At 42.8% G+C, this 19,675-nt stretch overlaps 1 protein-coding gene across 1 annotated transcript in view; it reads right to left on the bottom strand.

Annotated features, from left to right (window-relative positions):
- Positions 1–4,192: 4,192 nt before the first annotated feature.
- The window catches only part of CARTPT (CART prepropeptide), a 48,958-nt gene continuing 33,475 nt past the window's right edge, over positions 4,193–19,675 (bottom strand). The window contains exons 2-4 of the mRNA XM_082457428.1: positions 6,090–6,310; positions 5,596–5,679; positions 4,193–4,756 (exon numbers count right to left, since the gene is read on the bottom strand). Coding sequence (XP_082313554.1) covers positions 4,649–4,756; positions 5,596–5,679; positions 6,090–6,248 — 351 coding nt within the window. The 5' untranslated portion in view covers positions 6,249–6,310 and the 3' untranslated portion in view covers positions 4,193–4,648. The remainder of the gene's footprint in view (positions 4,757–5,595; positions 5,680–6,089; positions 6,311–19,675) is intronic.

Consider the following 19,675-nt stretch of genomic DNA (forward strand, 5'->3'; position numbering starts at 1 on the left):
TTTTGAAGTTTATTTTATTTATTTTTTTATACAGCAGGTTCTTATTAGTTACCCATTTTATACATATTAGTGTATACATGTCAATCCCAATCTCCCAATTCATCACACCACCCACCCACCCCTCCCCGCTTGCCCCCCTTGGTGTCCATACGTTTGTTCTCTACATCTGTGTCTCAATTTCTACCCTGCAAACCGGTTCATCTATGCCGTTTTTCTAGGTTCCACACTGGCTATCATCAATTTCTATATGGTGTATATATAATTATTGAATGGACAAGTTGCTTCTTCTCCTCAGCAGAATGACTTTATATCCTACTTCCCTCAGAAAACAGAAGCCATAAATAACCACCCCAACTTCCTGCCAACACACCTACAAATTCACCTGCATCCGTGCACATCATGTTCTCCCACCTTCCCACTCCTCCTTCAAACTAATCTTTTTCTTGGCTCTGAATCCCATCCCCTCATCCCTGACAAGAGCCTTGCTTCATCAATTATCTCCTCTTTCTTCTAAATTTGTAACCTCTTCCTTTTTTCTGATTCCTCTTCTCAATAGTGCAGGGAACACCAGCTAGAAATATTTACATACACTATTTTCAAGCCAAAAAAATTTTGCTGATAGACCCTCAAAACTAGATACCCTGAAAAACAGCACACCCACACTTAGGAAGGTAAAGGAAATAAACCATAAACACACATTAGCCAGGCAAGAGAGAATTATATTCATCCATCACTGAGACAAAGAAGATTAAAAGTTGATGCCAGGACAACCACCCTCCTTATTCTCAGTCCTACTTTCCCGTGAGAAATTCCTAACCTATGAACATCTGTTAATTTCACCTGGCACCTGATTAAGGCAACTGTGTACACCCAAGGGGGCCCAAAGAACTGTTCACAGGGGTAGCCACTTGTGCCTCTCCTCGTGGGGCATTCATCTGCTAAGAGTCCTTGGTCTTCTCTCAGTTCCTCAAGCATGTCAACATCTATCCTGCCTTGGAACATGTCAAACCCTCTGCCTGAAGCCCTTGTGGCAGAGTACTCCAACCACTCTGTCTTTGACATGACTGGCTCCTTATCCTTCAACTCTCAGCTCATATATCACCTTTCCTGACCACTCATTTGATACCACAATGTCCTTCATAGAATTTCTCATGGCTTGCAATTTTTATTTGTTTGTTTCTTATTAATTTTTCTCACCACTAGACTATCAAGCACTAGACTATAAACTCTATGAGAACAGGAATTATGTCTATCTTACTTACCATTATGTTCTCAGTACCTAGCACATGGAAGGTACTCAAAAAAGTGTGGAATGAATGAATTATATTAAAAGCTAGCTCAGCATTGCAGTGGTTCTAGAACAGGAAGCTTAGCAGAACCACCTGAGGATCTTATTTAAACTAAACAATCCTAAACCCCCTTCCCTAACTACACTTCAAACTGTCAAAGAAAAACTATAGCTAGACAGTAGTTAAAGACATAAAAACAGATTTTATTCAGGACTGTCACAATCATGGAAAAGAGACCTCAGTATAGAACAGGGCTCAATTCCAAATACAGCATGGACAAGTAGTAATTTATGGCCAAGGGACAGGGTTGGGGTGTCTATGAATGGAAAGTTATTAAGAGGTAAAAGGGGAGATCCTGGCTAAACTGATCTAACAGGATCTTTGCTGAAGGTGGGCCAGGGTGAACAGACATCACCTTGGGGGTGGTGGAGGGTAAGGAACTTGATCATATTTGGAGAGTGATCAAATGTCCAGGGTGGGGAGTTCTTGATAAACTGACTTAACAGGGTTCTTGCTAATACTGTATTTTACAAGGAAGCACACAGATGGGTCTCGGACAAGGTTCAGGAAGCTGACTAAAGTTTGGTCAAGCAAAGAATCTTTGTCAATACCTAGAGTCAGATGTGCCATTTTCAGGATTGGGAGAGGGTACAGGTACACAGGTAGACTATGTATCCCTCGCAGCCCTCCAGATTCTGGCATAGGGTGAGGGGTATAATATCAGTAATCATCATGGGAAGGGGAATGTTTGTATGCAATTGAGAAAAGTCCTCCAGGAACTTTCACACATCATCTCCAGGCCCCTGTGAGAAACACTGCTCCATTCCTATGCCTTGTAATATTATTCCCCAGATCTTTAGATAGAGCAGCTTGTCAACTTTCAGACCCCTGATCTTTCAGCCAATCTCAAAAGGTCTCTAAGGCACACACATGGAAGCCTCCATATGGGCGACAACTTTCCTCATTTAAACTTTCTTGATCTTTAATATTCTTGTCCTCTACCAAAGGGACCTTCAATCATTAAACATACTAAGACATTCTATTGGAAGAGGAGTTCTAATACTGATAAAATGAAAAGGCAAAGTTACTTCTAACAAGCCACTTGAGATTAAATGTTGTCATTGTTGATGTAAAAATGTTACTAGCACTATGAACTCAAAATCTGGGCACCTGCACAAAATTTTTGGAAAAAGCCTTTTCATACTGAGCCCACAGATTCTCCATCATCAATCCCCCGTAAGTCCATACCCTTTAATTGTATTAAACAAGAAAGGAGGGATAACATAGTAGGGGTAGGGGTGAGGGGGCAAGTTAAAGGGGGTTAGAGCAACATTCTTATTCTTTTCTTTGAACTACAAATTCCTCCAACACTGCTTGCTTTTGGGTGAAACATTCCAGGGTGAAATAGGAAGCAGTTCTAAGTGTTTTCCCTGAGGGTCCTATCTGTGCACTAACCAAGGATTAAAGCAATTTCCTCATCTTATTTATGTAGGACTGACACAAATGGGAAGAGTGAAGGTACTCGAGAAGAAAGATAGAATTTCAACTGAAATGCTTTCTGGAAAAGCAGTGGACTATGAAGCTATTAAATAACTCTTTTCAGTTTTTAAAGATGAAAATGCAACACATTTCAATCACAACTAAAGCCTGGAATTCAAATGGAAGTGTGACCCTCCCAAAATAAATTGGCATCCCAATGAGCTAATTTCTACTAAAGAAAGAAGAGCTTCTGGGGAATTTGGGAGTCCATACAGCCTGTTCTGGAGTGACATGGAGAGAAAAGACAAATCTTTGGAGTCAGAGAAATTAGAGCTGAAGTCATGATTTAGGATTGGGTAACTTGAGCTAGTTCTGTCTCCTCTCTTGGTGTCTGTTTTCTCCTCTGGGGTGGGGGCAGAGGACTGATAACAGTATCTTGCAAGATTATTAGGAAGACCAGCCATGATAACAGTAACAATAAGAACACCGCAAAAGGCAGTTGTGTATGAAAATATTTTTTAACAGCATACTCTAGGTCCCCAAGAATCAGTGGAGGGACTTTATTTTTAAATTCTACTACTATGCAGGTGCCTCCTGAGTTTGCATTAGGAAAAAGCATCTGTTCCTCTCATGATGCTTCTACCTAAATGTTACTTAGTTTGGTTTAAACCCCCAGAAACGTGACCTCGGGTAAGCACTCAGAAACATTTTAAGACTCTTAAACTTTACATTTAAGATTTTTGTATTTCTTGAGTTGAAACCGCCCCCATTAATTTTCACTTGCTCCCCTCAAAACTATTTACTGAAATGACTGTTATTCCTTTGAAGCGAGAATATTTCCAAGATGGTGTATTAAATAGTGCGAATGATTGTGTCTCACATCCTTAGGGTACCTGAAATAGCTATTTACCTTCCTTTGGACAAACAACAACTACCAAAGAGCCCACTTTTTTTTTTTTAACCAATGCATATCTTCTAATAAAGAGGTGTCAAAACAAAAGTCCTAATTTTTCAAATTGCTTTTAATATGGCTAAAGTATGAGACAATTTCTCTTGTATTGGTCTCCCTGTTAAAATTAAGTATTCTAGCTAAAGCGTTTAATAAACAAAATATATCAACTCAACTCCAACCATCTTCATTTTATTTCATCTCTCTCTCTCTCTCTCTCTCTCTCTCTCTCATACACACACACACACACACACACACACACACACACACACCACACCACTGCAATCAAAGGAATATTGTGTACAAAAGCTTGCATGGCAAACTCCTAATTAATGATGAAAACTCCTTGGAGCCGTGGTGCCGTTTTCCCAATAGACTGCTATTTTAAAAATATTTCTCCTTGAAAACAACAGCATGATTAATGCCACCATTCCTGTTGAAATTACTTATGCAGAAACAACAAAGCACTATGAGCAATTATGAAAAACGCTTTATTATGTATAATTTGTACATGCTTCAATTTGTGATGCTTGGGGTGATTTATTTTCCAGGTGGTGATGTCATCTACCAGATTTACCTGATCTAATTTTCATCCTGTCATGCCACCTACAAAAATACAATTTTCAAAGTGAAGTTCTCCTTCTTTACTTAAATAAAAAGTAAAAGCTTTTTATTTGAAAAAGCTTTGAAAAGCTTGTCAGACAGATAAAATAAGAATAGAACACTTTGCACACGTATCAACACCATACAAGGCATTACCCTTCACACAGTAACACCTAATGTGTTCTTTTATTTGGAAACAGCAGGAAAAGAGCCCCCTTTTCCTCAGAGGGAGATGCAAACTCTGTTGCTAAAGCCAAACTCCGGGGATGAAGGTATGGTCCTCTGGGGAAAGTGGGGGCAGGGGGACTTATGGAGAAGGGTGGACGCCTCATAAGCACTTCAGGAGGAAGGAATTGCAGGAGGTTCCTCGGGGACAGTCGCACAGCTTCCCGATCCTAGCTCCTTTTCGCACGGCGCACTGCTCTCCCGCGTCACACTGCGAACAACACAACGTGTCGTCATCCTGAACAAGCATGCCCACGTCTCCCCATCAACACAAAGTCTGCCTCATGGGAGAGACAGATGAACCCTACCACCATCGCCATTGGTCTAAGTATAGTCAGGCCTGAAACGAGGAGAGCCTTGTGCTTATAATTTCAGTGAGAGAACATAAAAAGAAAGAAATTTAAATTATTGAACCCCTCTTACTTTCTTCTACCTTTTGTGGGGAAGTTACATTTCCTGGCTCCTTTAATTGCTCATCCAAAAGAAAAAAAAAATCAACAAGACCTTTTTATCTAAGAGATAAACAATAGACCTATATATTCTCACAACCCCTGCTCCCTATGTTCACCTCCTCACCCCAAGAAGAAAGATTAAAGTGTGTGTGTGTGTGTGTGTTCTTCAAGGAAGGTGACCAGACCTGAATCAAGATTTTTGACCCTAGAACTTAGATTTTTAAAAAACTGGCAGTGGTCCGGAAGGCAGGAAGAAAATTAGGGGAACAAGCACTGACTGGATTTAAGGGCTCTTCCAACTCAGAGAATTCTTCGTGAGGTGAAAAAAGCCCATTTTTAGGAAATACTGCTTTCCACGGAAACCCAAGGGCTGATTCCTGGTACAAGCTGTTCAATCCTCCAAAACGGCCGATCTACTCTTTAACCTTAGAGACCAAGGGGCAAGCGCTGACGGTGGAAACAAAGGGGAGCCCGCAGAAGGCTGCAAACCCGTTATCTGAATTATTAGCCACACCCTGGAGAGGAGGTTGTGTAAAAGACTCCAGGTGGTGTATTTCCTCTTGGAAAAGCATGGGGAGGGGTGACCCCAAAGCCTTACCATGGGGACTTGGCCATACTTCTTCTCATAAATCGGAATACGTTTACTCTTGAGCTTCTTCAGAACTTCCTGCAGCGCTTCGATCTGCAACACAGCGCCCGCAGAGCCCCAAGTTGCCGCCTTGGCTGTGCGCCCAGCCCCGGTGCTCTCTTCCAGCCCTAGTTATAAGGAACCCCGGAGCCACACACACCCCTCCCCTGCACTCCACAAAGACGGATGTTCAAGGGGTGGAAACTCAGCGAGCGCTGTCCCACGAACTGACCGCAGGTCCAGGAGCCTCGGAGACTCCTGTTGCTCCGAGGGGCCGGGATCAGGGATTCGCTCTACAGACTGTCCGGAGCCCGTGGGTAACAGCGGGAGCCGGGAATCTGTGCCCACCTCCCCGGGCCCTGACTTAGGAATGGGGGTGGGGAGGCAGGGAGAGAGGAAGGACGCGCACAAAGGAAGGAACCTCGCGGCAGCCCAGGGGAGTCTGGGGCGGGGGGGATACAGACCAGCTGCTTCTCGTGGGAGGCATCCTCCACGGCGGAGTAGATGTCCAGGGCTCGCGGCTGGAGCTCGGCGTCCTCCTGGGCTAGGGTGCCCAGCAGAGGTAGCAGCAACAGCAGGGCGGCAGCCAGGAGGGGCAGCAGCCGCAGGCGGGGGCTCTCCATGGTGCTGAAATCCGGCGCTACGGGGGCAACCCGCGCTCCCGCCTTTTATAGCGAGCCTGAGCCTGGGCGCAGGGAAGAAGGAGGGGGCGATGAAGGAAGGGGGTGTGGAGGAGGGTCCGGGTCAACCGTCTGTAGGCAGCGCTTCGCCGCCGCTTGACGTCAATGCCCGCTGGGCTCCAGGCGCCCCGGAACGAGGCTCTGCGCACAGATGGGCAAGAGCGCGGAGAACAGGGACCCCGCGCCCCCAAGTGCTGTCAGCCCCGCGGCAAGAGACGCTCCCCAGGGGCCTGAGCTGAAGTCGAGGGGCAAGAGGTGAGGGATGGAGAGAGGGAGGGGACTAGGAAACGGAAAATGCCTTCGAGTCAAGGCACAGACAGAAGAGTCCTTCCCCATCACCTAGCAGCCACAGCGGCGGCACGATCCACTCCCAGCACCGCCGTGCTTCTTATCCCAGCCCCATTTGTGGCAGCAAGAAGACGGTGTTGCCTCCAGGCAGGCGTGTTTGCTGAGCACCTTACGAGGTACTCTGTGGTGGAGGGGAGGCAAATATAGTACATAAAAGAAAGAGAAAGCATGGCCTTTCTCATGCTGGGTTCTTTGGTGGAGTCTGTGTGGTAATGAGAAAAGAAGGCAAAGAGACCAACCCCAGTTCAGCGGCGGCGGCGTGGAGAGGGTAGAGAGCCAGGTTCTGGTTTCAGGCCTGGCTCTACCACTTACAAGCTGGGTGACTTTGGACAACATGAAGAACATATCTGAGCCTCACCCTTTTCTTTTGTAAAACTGGAATTTTAAAATGTACCTCACAGTGTTTTCAGGAGAATGGAATGACGGATTAGGTATGTAAAACCCCTGGCCCATAGCACAATGAGCACCAAGCCTCTCCTTCGAACTCTGAGGCTGACCAGACAAGTGGCTGTGTGTGCAGTGTCTCGGCTTTTCCTCAGGGCAAATTCAACCATCCTCAGAACCCCTCCTACCCACTGCCCACCCCTGATATCTAAGAAGCCTAACTAGAAAGAAAGAAGAAAAGGGGTGGAAAAAAATGCAAATTCCTGATTATGGAAATATCTCCGAAGATTAAAAGTCAGTGGTGAGCCAGGTCCTCAGTGATTTGTGAAGACTCTGTTTTTTCAGAGGTTGGAGTCCCTACAGCCTGAACACAGATGAAAGTTCCTGTAGGGGAGGCAATGTTTTCCTACTTAGACCTAGAGGCTTATCCCACCTGCCTGCCCACCTGGCTTCTTCTCTCACCACACCCTCTTTTTCTCAGCTGCTCCTGAATCCATCCACTCTCGTCCATCCCCATTACTACCACCTGAGTCCTGGACAGCTGCCCCAACCTACTTCTTGCCTACCCCCAACTCCCACGTCATCTTCTCTTGCTTTCCTCTAATCCGTAAGTCACCCCCAGCCAGAATGCTTTTCCCCTTAAAATACACTAATGGCTTCCCCTTACTTCCCATACTAAGCAAGGAATCTAAATTCATTATCCTGACTTACCAAGTACTACATGATCTGTACCCCTGTCCAACCTCATGTCCTACCATTCTGCCCTCTCCACTCCAACCTCAGTAGCCTTCTTTTTGGTCCTCTAACAGGCCAAGTTCATTCCCACTTTGAGGCCTTTACATTTACCTTACCTAGAATGGTATTCCTTCATCTCCAAATGATTGACTATTTCCTGTCATTGAAATCTCAGTTTAAATGTCCTTGACCACCCCATCTAAAGTATCCACTAATTTATTCTCCCACAGATTTATTGTTTAGCAGATGCTTTGGGTCATTGGGATAGTTAATGCATAATATGTGTCTGGTTATTACATTTATCAAGTATTTAATTATTACTCAAATGCACACTGGGAAGCAATTCAAGAAGTAATATCTCAAAAGAAAAAAAGAAATAATATCTCTTCTAATAACTGGCACACATATTAACAGCATCAAAACATTTTCCTTTGGGATAAATGCAACTTGAAAATTAATATAGCACCTCCTGTAGCTCTGCCTTTCACACATACCTTGCAATTCTATACAATAAAACTTCAGTAGCAGCACATATTGCCACTCAAACTTTACAGACACATGTTGGCACTTGTTGCAAAACCCATCTCCAGTGATAAAAGTATTCTAAGCTTTAGAAGAAAAACAGTCCCAAATAAGATTTTAGCCCATCCTTCTGCAAAGATGGGGATATTCCCAATGTAATACTTTCTCTCAAACTGTTATCTATCAAGACACAAAAAATAGCTTTTCCTTTGTGCCACTCTTATTGGAAAAACAGCTCAAAGTTCAGGTCCTACTGATGCTTGGTTGGTGCTATCCTCTTCATGGAAGGAGGACACCACATTTAGTTGAAGGGTTGGGAAAGGGACCCTTGGACAATCCTGTGAAGCAAGCCACAGGTATCTTGGTCATTTACACGCTGCACTGCTTTTTTCATCTATGAATAGAATGACTTGATAACCTATCTTTAGGGATCATATGGTACAATAAGATTTAGACCATTTTATTCCCAAAGATAACTTATGTAAGTTATAACAAGGGAGGGCACAAAAGCATGAGATGTTCTGCAGTCTGTACACCATGCCCTGGCAGGAGAATTTATGTATTCTTGCTACTTTCTAATGACTCCATTAGAAAGAAAAAAAAACCCACCTTTGATACCCCCAAGCAAGTAAAGTCATAATTGGATTTAATCACTACTTCTCATCTCAGATATAGAAATGGGAGTCAAGTCACCTCTCAAAAGAGAAGCAGTGACCAGGATGTGTCTACGGAGATTTACTGTAGACAAATCTCTCAATCACTCCTCCTAAGATAGAGCAGGTCTCCCGTTCTGCTCTTTGAAATAGCTCAAGAAGAGAAATCTCATCAGCAGAGAGCTGAGAAACTAGTGCCAGTAAGATCTACTTATAATGTACTGCTATCCGAATTAAAAAGATTGGAAAAACCTCTTCTGACCGTTGTCTATCTCTTGGAGTTCTAAAATTTTCACTATAAAAAATTAATTAATTAACCCATTAATTGATTTGTGACTTGGCAAGAGAAGAGAGTCTGGTTCTGGTCTAAACGCCCTAAAAATACAGGGGTTGGTCAGTATTACTAAATGATAACTCTGGAGCCCTAAAGTGTTAAATAGTGAGAAGACCATGGAGAATCAGACACCAAAATGACATTCCAAATTCCAGTACTTCCCTCTCCCTCCTTCTTTCAAATTTTGAATCATTTCTTTTCCTATATGGCCCGCAATAGCACCAGCCTTTTGAATTGTCATATTGCTCAAATGTCAGACTACTTTGTTGTCCATTAACGCCCTCTCTACCCCCCACAACCAAGTCTTGTTCAACAGTAAAACTTCCTCAGTTTCATTAACTTCTTTTTTTTTTAATTAATTAATTTATTTATTTGCTGTGTTGGGTCTTTGTTGCTGTGCGCGGGCTTTGTCTAGTTGCGGTTGAGTGGGAGCTACTCTTCATTGCGGTGCGCGGGCTTCTCATTGCGGTGGCTTCCCTTGTTGCAGAGCATGGGCTCTAGGCGTGCGGGCTTCAGTAGTTGCAGCACGCAGGCTCAGTAGTTGTGGCTCGCGGGCTCTAGAGCGCAGGCTCAGTAGCTGTGGTGCGCAGGTTCAGTTGCTCCGCGGCATGTGGGATCTTCCCGGACCAGGGCTCGAACCCATGTCCCCTGCATTGACAGGCGGATTCTTAACCACTGGACCACCAGGGAAGTCCCTTAAATCCTTAAATATTTGTATTTAAGATTGTTTCTTTTTACCTGTGCTTGCTGCACTTTCCCCCCAAGTTAAACATCATTCTGTCTCCTTTGGTACACGTTTATAATCTCTCAGGTGGCACACTTTCATTTCTACATTGTCTGCTCTCCACCCTCCCTGCCTCTGGAAGAGAGATTACTTTCCATTGGCATTCATCTTCTGTTTACTGACTTTCAGTCCAGAGCCTTCCTTCCAAAGGAACTGATGTTCACTCTGTTCTGACTAAACATCTTTATCACTATGTGAAAGAAAATAATCTTTCAGGGAAGGACATTTGGTGTTGGTGCTAAATTGGGAGGTGTTGGAGATGTAGTAGGGAAGAATATGTGCTTTACAGGCAGCCTCCGAAGGAATAAAGCAGGGGAAATTAGACAAAGCTTTTCATTAATTTTTTTATGCTTTCAGTTAAAAGGCTTTCAATTTCAAGGTTTTTGATTTTTAAAAATATGAATGCCAATATGTTCACAACACTGCTAAGTACTAGGAGGACTGCTAAGATAATCAAGACAAATTCTTGCCCTTGATCTTCGGGTCTGGTCATGCCCACCAATACCCATAATATAACAACTCAGTGAACTTAGGGTCCTAATAGAGAAGGAGAAGCCCAGAAAATTCAGAGATTAATTCCCTCTAAAGATAGGAAGCTTCACAAAAAAATGGCATGTGAGTGGGTCCTAGAGGTTGGGTAGAATTTCAGTGATACCAAACATCCCACTCTGGAGACTCGGGTACAAGCAGGCTATGTAAATGAAGTCACAGAGGCAAGGACATCTCAGGGAACACTGAGTGATCTGGTTTGCTGGTGAGTAGGCTACATGGAGAATCTGAGAGGTGGCAACGTGTAATGGGAAACATGACTAAAAAAGGAACTGTAGAGCAGAAAAAGAACATCCAAAGCAGCAATAAATAGTTCCAATTTTGGATCCAATGAACAGGAAACACGAGAATAGATGAACCCAAATAATTCAATTTTTAAAATACTAACACTAAAATCAAGCTTCTTGACATGAAAGGTCTAGCCTAAGAAAAGTAGGATATAAGGAGGAATCACTGATGAAGAGATACTTGTCCCAGGACAAAGCAAGCAATCTTTCTCTGGTTTCTTTTGCATAGCACACCTGGAACACAGCAGACGGAGTGCCACACCTAGCCCACACTCCCTGTGCCACATCTATCCCGTCTTCTCCTCTAACTCTTCTGGATCCAGATCTCCTAAGCTTACAGGAAGTATAGGGTTAGCACTAAAGCAGTAGACTAGGATGCCCCAAGAGATGAAGTCTATGACTTAATAGTGAGCAATTTGAATCCTTCAATGGCTGCTCGTTGCCTATAGATTCTAGTTAACTTCACAGCAATGGTGTCAAAGTTTCTCATAATTTGGTCCTAGCCCATATTTCCAATCTCATTTTTCTCCATTCCCAACAAGTCCCATCAGATATCTTGTATCTTATTTTGCAGGCACACCATACTTATTTCTTAATTTTGCACTGAATTAGAGAAATAGACTAGGTTATGCTAAGTAACAATCAAAAATCTCAGTGACTTGAAAAAATCAGGTATATTTCTTACTCATGTCACATGTACATCAAGGGTTGATGGAGTGCTGTGATCATCATGGTCAGTCAAGGACCCAGACTGACAGAACATTCACCATGTCTGATGTTTCTGGTTGTGTTCCAAAGGGAAAAAAGAGCTCTGGACAGTCTTAAACAAGCTATTAAAAGCTTTGGCCCAGAAGTGATATTTCACTTTTGTTTCCAACTCAGTGTCTTGAACTAGTCACATGGCTCCACCAAGGTAAAAGGGACAAAATAAGAAGCACAGTGTTACCAGGAACCTAGAATGCATTAATGATTACCACATGTTCTCTGCATGTTTGTACCTCTGCCTCTGTCCATGTCCTTCCCTATGAAACTCACCTTGAACATCTAAAAAGCTCATGCTTCAAGATGCATCTTACCTGAAGCCCTCCTCATCCACTGCTCCATCACACCACCAGGTTTGCCTTGCCTTTGTTTCCATAGAGCTTTGTACATATACTTATTAAAACACCTAACCTGCATTACATCATATTATCCTATGTCTATCTCATTTGCTAGACAAGATCTTTGAGGGCAGAGAATATATCTAGTCACCTATGTATTCTCAGTATGTAGCATGGCACCTGACACAGATGAGGAGGGGAACATTAGTTGCTATGAAATGAAAGATTACCTTTAGACACTAACAAGATGACCATCCAATAAAGTACACAATCTATTGCAGAATAGCTTCATCCAAGCAGCTTAAAAGTACTACCAATTTACTATCCAGAAACACCATCGTCACCTTTGTGTGAGGGGAAAAAATGTGCCAGAAGGGGTAAAACTGTTTCATAGTAGTCTATTTCAGAGGTAGGATTTCTGAGGTTCAGACTATGGCCTCTCTCAACATTTCCTCAGGGCATTTCAGTTGCAAAATGGAAAATTTTTCTCAAATGCAAAACTTGCTTTGTCACTAGGAAGAAGGATATTGTCTCCATGCTCTTCGTATAGGCTTCTACTTCATTGCTTTCCCCTCACACTCACCATGGTGCAATATGGAAAGAAAACTGGAATAGGATCAATCCTAAAAAAATTCTTAGGAAGTTTAAAACCTGTCCCTGATCACCAATCTCCAAATCATGGAGACATGAAGAAGTGACTTCTGTGCTGGACAGGGGTTTGGCTTAGACGGCATCTAAGGTCACTTTAAAAACGACTATTCTGGGACTCTTCTATGCCTCCTTCGGAACTCATCAAAGTGAAGTCTATTTCTTTTGACATAAACTATAACCTCAGGAGAAACAGAATACCATCTGGCATGATCCAAAGAGGCAGGGCCTGAGGGCAAAAGTATATTTTATAAGAAGAAAGATTTTCAACAAGTTTCTCCTCTACTTTTTAGAAGCTCTCTGGCCCTGACATTTCTCCACTGCACATCAACAGAAGTTTAATCTGGTCCTGGTTTTAACAGTACATTCATCACATTGGCTTGGCTTACCAGCTAAGTCAGACCCCACTTCTCCTGTTCTGCAAGCTAGATGTATTGACATTCAGGTCTCTGTTCTTCCCATCAAACTGCCTCTCTAAAGCCAGACTGGCAGCCTCTGAGATGGATGGGCTAGCAAGCATTCCTTAAGCTCCTCCAACATTTGCAGGACATCCACAGGGACTGCGCTTATAACTCAGGAAGGGGAGATTAGAGTGGACTTTGAAAAGACTGCAATCCAGAGAACGCCAAGCTTGCCCAAGGTAACATTTCAACATTTTCCTCTCCTATTAATGATTGCTGGAAGACAGTTGTTTGAAAACCCAGTTTAACTTTATGAACAGTATTATAGACAAGGAAGGTTCTTATATTTCTATACAAAAGAAGCTTAGAGACTTTAGGGAAGGCAATCCAGTTAGAAGAGTGGGGACAGAGGGGCATGTCTTAAAGCTGCACGTGCCAAAGAGTTGACTGTTTTAGGGGGATGTTAGAGAGGTGACAATGAAGATTATGGACATGCTTAAAAACTCCTCAGCTTTCTTCAGTACCCCATATTCCCTTAATTTTCCACCCTTCTCTGGAAAAGAGAGCTCTTTAATAGTACTCTCCTCTCTTAGGCTCTGGGGCCTCTACTCTCATTCATCTGAGGATGTGAGCTATTCCTTCTCTTTTCTGTATATCATGGCAGTCTGTGGCTACCCCTCTCTCTGATGGTATATTATACGTTGTGTTCCTGTTCACGATTATTTAGTGCTCCACCCTGGGGTAGGATTATACTTTGGGTCCTGTTCAACTCATACGTGACCACATGACTTGCTTTGGCCAGTGAAATACTAAGCAGAAGTATGATGTGTTGTTTTCATGGGGGAAGATTTAAAAGTCAGTACATACTTGGCCCTGCTCTCTTTTTCCTCGTCCATGATGATTGGCAATGTTCCAAAAAGGAGCAGCTCTGTCAGCCTGGGTTATAGAGAGTTTTGGAGGCAGGAAAATATTGAGTACAGCTACAACCAAACTTCAGTGGACATAGAGTGTGATCAAGGAATAAACTTGTAGATATGAGCCACTGAGCTTGGGGGGTTATTTGTTACTGCAGCATAATTTAGCTTAATCTGACCCGTTCAGGTAGACAGACTACCATATCCATCAACACATCTCATAGATAATATTAGTTATCTATTGCTACATAACAAATTACCTCAAAACTTAGTGGCTTAAACAATCCATGTTTATTATCTCACCATTTCTGTGAGTCAGGAATGCAGGTGTGGCTCAGCAATGCAGGTGTGTCTTAGCTAGGTCCTTCAGGGTTTGTTATAGGGCTACAATCAAGGTGTCAGCCCAGGGTCTCTCAGAAGGCTGCAATCAGAAGAAGTTGGGGCTGCCGTCATCTCAAGGCTCAACTAGAGTAGGATCTACCTCCAAGATAACTCAGTGGATGTTGGTAAGTTTCACTTCCTCAAAGGCTATTTTACTGAGGCCTCAGTTACTTGCTGACTCTTGACTAGAGGCCACCCTCAATTCTTTCCAGGTAGCCCTCTCCATCAGAGCAAGCATGCGAGAAGAGCCTGAAAGAGAATGCCAACAAAAGAGCAGGCCCAGTCCCTCCTATCCTAATCACAGAAGTGACATCCCATCATTTTTGCCAAATTCTATTCACTGGGTCCTGCCCACGCTCAAGGGCAGGGGATTACATAAAGGTGTGACTATCAAGAGGCAGGGATCATTGGGAACCGTGTTAGAAACTGTCTACCACAATGACTCTGTCAAAAAAGAAAAAAAATTTGATTAACACGAATTGTGCAAGAACCTAGGCTTGACTGGTGAGGTAAGAAGAGAACTGCAGAATTTAACAACTGGGCTCTGAAACCCAAGAAGTCTAAATATCTTGCCTAAGATATACAGTTAGAAGTCAAGCCAGAACTAAACCTCAGATCTGTATTATTTCCACTAGACAGAGATAATATTAAATAGCAAGACAAATTGCATTCAACTGAAACAGAAGCTAGCCATCAATTGCTAATTGATTGTCAAATAAATCATCTGGACAATGAGTGAATAAGAAGCGCACGGAAGACAAGCTCTTTAGGCTGGAGTAATTGGAAAGGTAGGTCAAGGAAGGATGGAATGTTTGAGCAGAGAAGAGGGGAAAGTGTTCTTGGCAAGGGATTGGTCAAACTGAGGGTTCTTCAGGGAATGCTAGTGTCATTGGAAAAAGTTGCCCCAAGTGATTCTGATATAACCTGAATGATATAAACCCCTGGTTGAAGAGCACTGCTCAGGGATTTCTGCATCATCTAGTGAGGTGTCAGGAAGCACGCTTTGCCCTACAAAGATCTCCAAGGCCAAATCTTTTCAAGATTCCAATACACTTTGTTCATAAACCATGAATAGCTCAATAGCTATATAGACTCTACCCAGTATAGATGGGTAGAGTCAAGTCACTGCCAGTTCAGCAAAGACTTCTATGGCCCCCTGATCTAAGGGGTCATGAACACATCTCAAGGGGCTTTCCAAGGGCTCCTAGCATGCAGAAATAAGCCCCCAAAAATATAATAAGTAATTAAACCTTGAAGAAAGACTTATTTGTATTCACCTTGAGCAGATACTGTGTTCCTAACTCTGTAGGCGATAAAATTGATAATTTAAGTAACTGGATCCAGGTCCCCAGACAAGTGGGAAGGAAGTTGGACCCAAATCCTCTGAAAAACTAGTGTTTTCTTATTTATACCTTCCTTCCATTTTATTTTATCAACTTGATCATTTTTGTAAGGGGGTTAAAAAAAAAAAGAGGGAGCAAAAGAGAAGGAGAAAGTAAAACTTGAATTCTAAAATAATTTTTAAATACAGTAAAAGATAGTGCCTAATGGTCAAGATTCCCCCTTGCTCCCTGAAAAACCAGGTCATTTTCCACTGGAAGCTGCAAAAATGGCAGGTTAAGTCTCCAAGTGCAAGCTTTGACTTTCGAAATGTGAACTGGGACTGGCCATGTTATGACAGAGACCTTAATGTCAGGTACACGAGAGGGCTTAGGGCCTTTTAGCCGTTGGAAGAGCAAAGATCTCAGCCTATGAGGACACAAAACCCCACATGCCTGACTGATGAGGAGGGGGCCCTGCGGAGCCACAGTGACAAGCATTTGTGATGCTTTGTACCCAGATGCAAATGTCATTTTCTGCCATTTGCACTCTTGGCCAGGTTAGCCCTGGATGAAGACAGCACTGATGGACATGGCCTTTGCCCAGAGCCCTGCAGTGAGGGTTGGAATGGACAAAAGCTGGAGCTTTGCCCACAGCAGCCACCAGATAACCACAGAGACCAATGTCCTCCAGTGTTTGCTAATGAAATTTCTCCTTAGCAGATGAAAAGGACTTCAAAGAAACCTGTCCAGTTTATTGTATTTTTTTATCATTATGTTTTATTTCTGAAGCAAGGGTGAACATAAAAGAGTAAGTAGCTTCTAAATGTTTCCTCTTTCCTAGGCATCTTAATATTTGCCATAAAACAGTCTTGATATTTGAGCATTTCAAAGGAAGACTTTGAAATAACTCTTTGTTCCTTTCTCATCTTCTCTCTTTCTCCAGAATTCTATAAAATCTTAGCACTGGAGGTGCAAACATAAAAGTCAAAAGAGCCCAATTACACGTGAGTAAATCAGGATGAGGTGAATGGGGCTACCCCGGAGGTGCTGGGAGACAGGTAAAAACAGCAACTTTGATGCAAGACTTCATAAGCCCATTTCTCTGACATAGAGACCTGAGGCTGGAGTGCTACTTATGGGCAAGCCCTACTTATTGTTCCTAACTTGGCTGCAGATTAGAACCACCCTGGGAGCTTTTCTAGTAATGCCTATCTAGCCTCAGACTCTCATTCAATCGGCCTGAGGTAGTGCCCAGGCAAGGGCCATTTAAAAGCTCCCCATTCATCTGCCAATGGACACTTAGGTTGTTTCCATGTCTTGGCTGTTGTGAATAGTGCTGCTATGAAGATAGGGGTGCATGTGTCTCTTTGAATTATAGTTCTGTCTGGATATACGCCCCGGAATGGGATCGCTGGGTCATATGGTAATTCGATTTTTAGTTTTCTGAGGAACCTCCATACTGTTTTCCATAGTGGCCACACCAACTTACATTCCCACCAACAGTGTAGGAGGGTTCCCTTTTCTCCACACCCGCTCCGGCATTTGTTATTCGCAGAATTTTTTTTTTTTTTAGTTTGCAAACTTGTGTTTCCAATTTTTTTTTTGCAAGACATTTATTGAAGTAAGAGATTTGGGGGTTTTTTGTGGACGTTTTAATGATGGCTATTCTCACTGGTGTGAGGTGGGTACCTCATTGTAGTTTTGATTTACATTTCTCTAGTAATTAGCGATGTTGAACATCTTTTCGTGTACCTATTGGGCATCTGTATATACAGAATGAGTAAACAACAAAGTCCTACTGTATAGCACAGAGAACTATATTCAATATCTTATGAAAAACCATAATAGAAAAGAATATTTTAAAAGTAGATATATATATACATGTATAATTGAATCAGTTTGCTGTACAGCAGTAATGAACACAACACTCTAAATCAACTATACTTCAGTTTAAATAAATAAATAAATAAATACTCCCCAGGTGGAAGCCAGACGTATCTCATTCTTTCAATGATCAGATGGCCTTCTTGGTGCCTACACTGAACTAGTCTTTGGGTCAATTAGCTTTGTTCTAGCCTTGGGGCTGCAAACTCAGATATTTAAGAGGGCCAGTAAGGTAAGGCATGAAGAGGGCCATATACAAGGCAATAGAGAGTGGTAGAACTTCTGGTTTTTCAATAGATGGAAATTTGGATTTTTACATGAAACTTCCTGATTTTAAAATGTTGACAACTGATTTAACATGAAACCCTTTTAAGGTACACAAGGCAATAGCCTTGGTTCCCCTTCACAGCAGTTCCTACAGTGGGTCCTCAGATGATCTGGTTATCGCTTTCTTTCCAGGATAAACTAACAAAACTAAGGAAAGAGAGAGCAGGTCTACAGAGCTTGATTGCATGACCTGGTAAACACTGGCCCCCATCAATATGGGGAAGAGAGGTGGATTCTCATTTATACCCTTGTATCTTTAGTTGGCATTTAATAAGACTGTGGTTACAGAGATAGCACAGGAATATCCCCATAACCAAGAGGGGTACCTCTGAGCCCGAGGCTAGCCCTTACGGTAACCCTAAGCCCAGGCCTTAGACAAGGACGTGCCACTGGGTCCAGGACTTCAGAAGAAACTCAACAAAAATAAGACGGGGAATAACTGAACCCCCAAAAGATCACTGTTGAGCCTTTTTGTTAGGACCACCAATAAGAGAGTGTGATGTATAGGAAAAAGCACAGGCACTGAAGCCAGACACTTACCCACTGTACGGCACTAGACAAACCAAGCCATCTACCAGACTTCACATCCATAAAATGGGCGTAAAAATACCTCCCCCATAGAGCTGTAATGATGACATAAAATGAACATAGAGCACTCAGCACAGTGCCTGGCACATAGAAGGCACTCCATAAACTCCCAATCAGAAAAGGCAACGATTTGCATCCCTTTGTAATCGAATTAAAGCATCTCAGAACACTTACAGTTGGAGAGCTCTTCCAAACACCCAATTTAATTCTAAATTCCTTTTGTTTATCTGCAACAGCTGGCAAATACATGTTCCTTCCACATAGGGAACACAGGTAACAAATGTCCCCTCCCTTCACAGCTCTTTTCTCTTTCCAGCATTTTCCCAAGCCTCTAGTGATTCCTGTTGCCCTCTGAATTCTGCCTTCCTTCCCACATACCTCAGGTACATCACGTATTACTATATCTACTATAGCACCTGCCAATCAGTTCACCAGGATGTGAAAATGCCACACTTTAGCAGTCTGCATACAGTCTCCCAACAGAATTAACCTTAGGGATGAGACTGTGTGCTGTTTACCTTTTCATCCTCTTCAGATACAGAAACATCACCCAGGAGACGAAAAACGTCACCCAGGGCACCTTCTCCCAGCCTCTTTCTGCAAAGCCCTATCTTGCCTCCAGCACCCACAGCCAGTTCTGAAATTACATTTTCCATCTTGGTGGGCTTTGCATTCTGCAAAGCAGCTACATTCATGGTTCACAACCTTCCACGAAATCTGTTTACGTACAGTTTAATTTACAAACATGTAGTGACTTCTATCTCCAACCACGCTACTAAGGCCTTGAGGAGGCCAAGCTGAACAATACAGAGTCCTTTACCTGAGCTCCCACATTAGAGAACAAGTTTTCTTGAGGAGATGACATCCCATCAGTGGTTAGGCAGCTTTTTATGAATACTTCTCTGCTCTGTATCTCTTTACCAAGATATCCACCTCTGATTCAGATTCCCTGGCCCAGAAGTGGAGTGGGTATGACTATTAACTAATATAACTGATTTTTTGTTAATTTATTTTTATGAAGGTGACATTGCTTTGCAACATTTTATAAGTTTCATGTGTACAATGTTATATTTCTATTTCTGTATACACTACAGCATGTTCACCACCAAAAATTTAGTTTCCATCCATCACCATACAGTTGAAACCCTTTCCCTATTTTGCCTTCCCCACCTTCCAACTTTTCCCCTCTGGTAACCACTACTCTGTTCT

The sequence above is a fragment of the Balaenoptera physalus genome (genome assembly GCF_965194825.1).
Source record: "Balaenoptera physalus genome assembly, chromosome: 3".
Classification (NCBI taxonomy): Eukaryota; Metazoa; Chordata; class Mammalia; order Artiodactyla; family Balaenopteridae; genus Balaenoptera; species Balaenoptera physalus.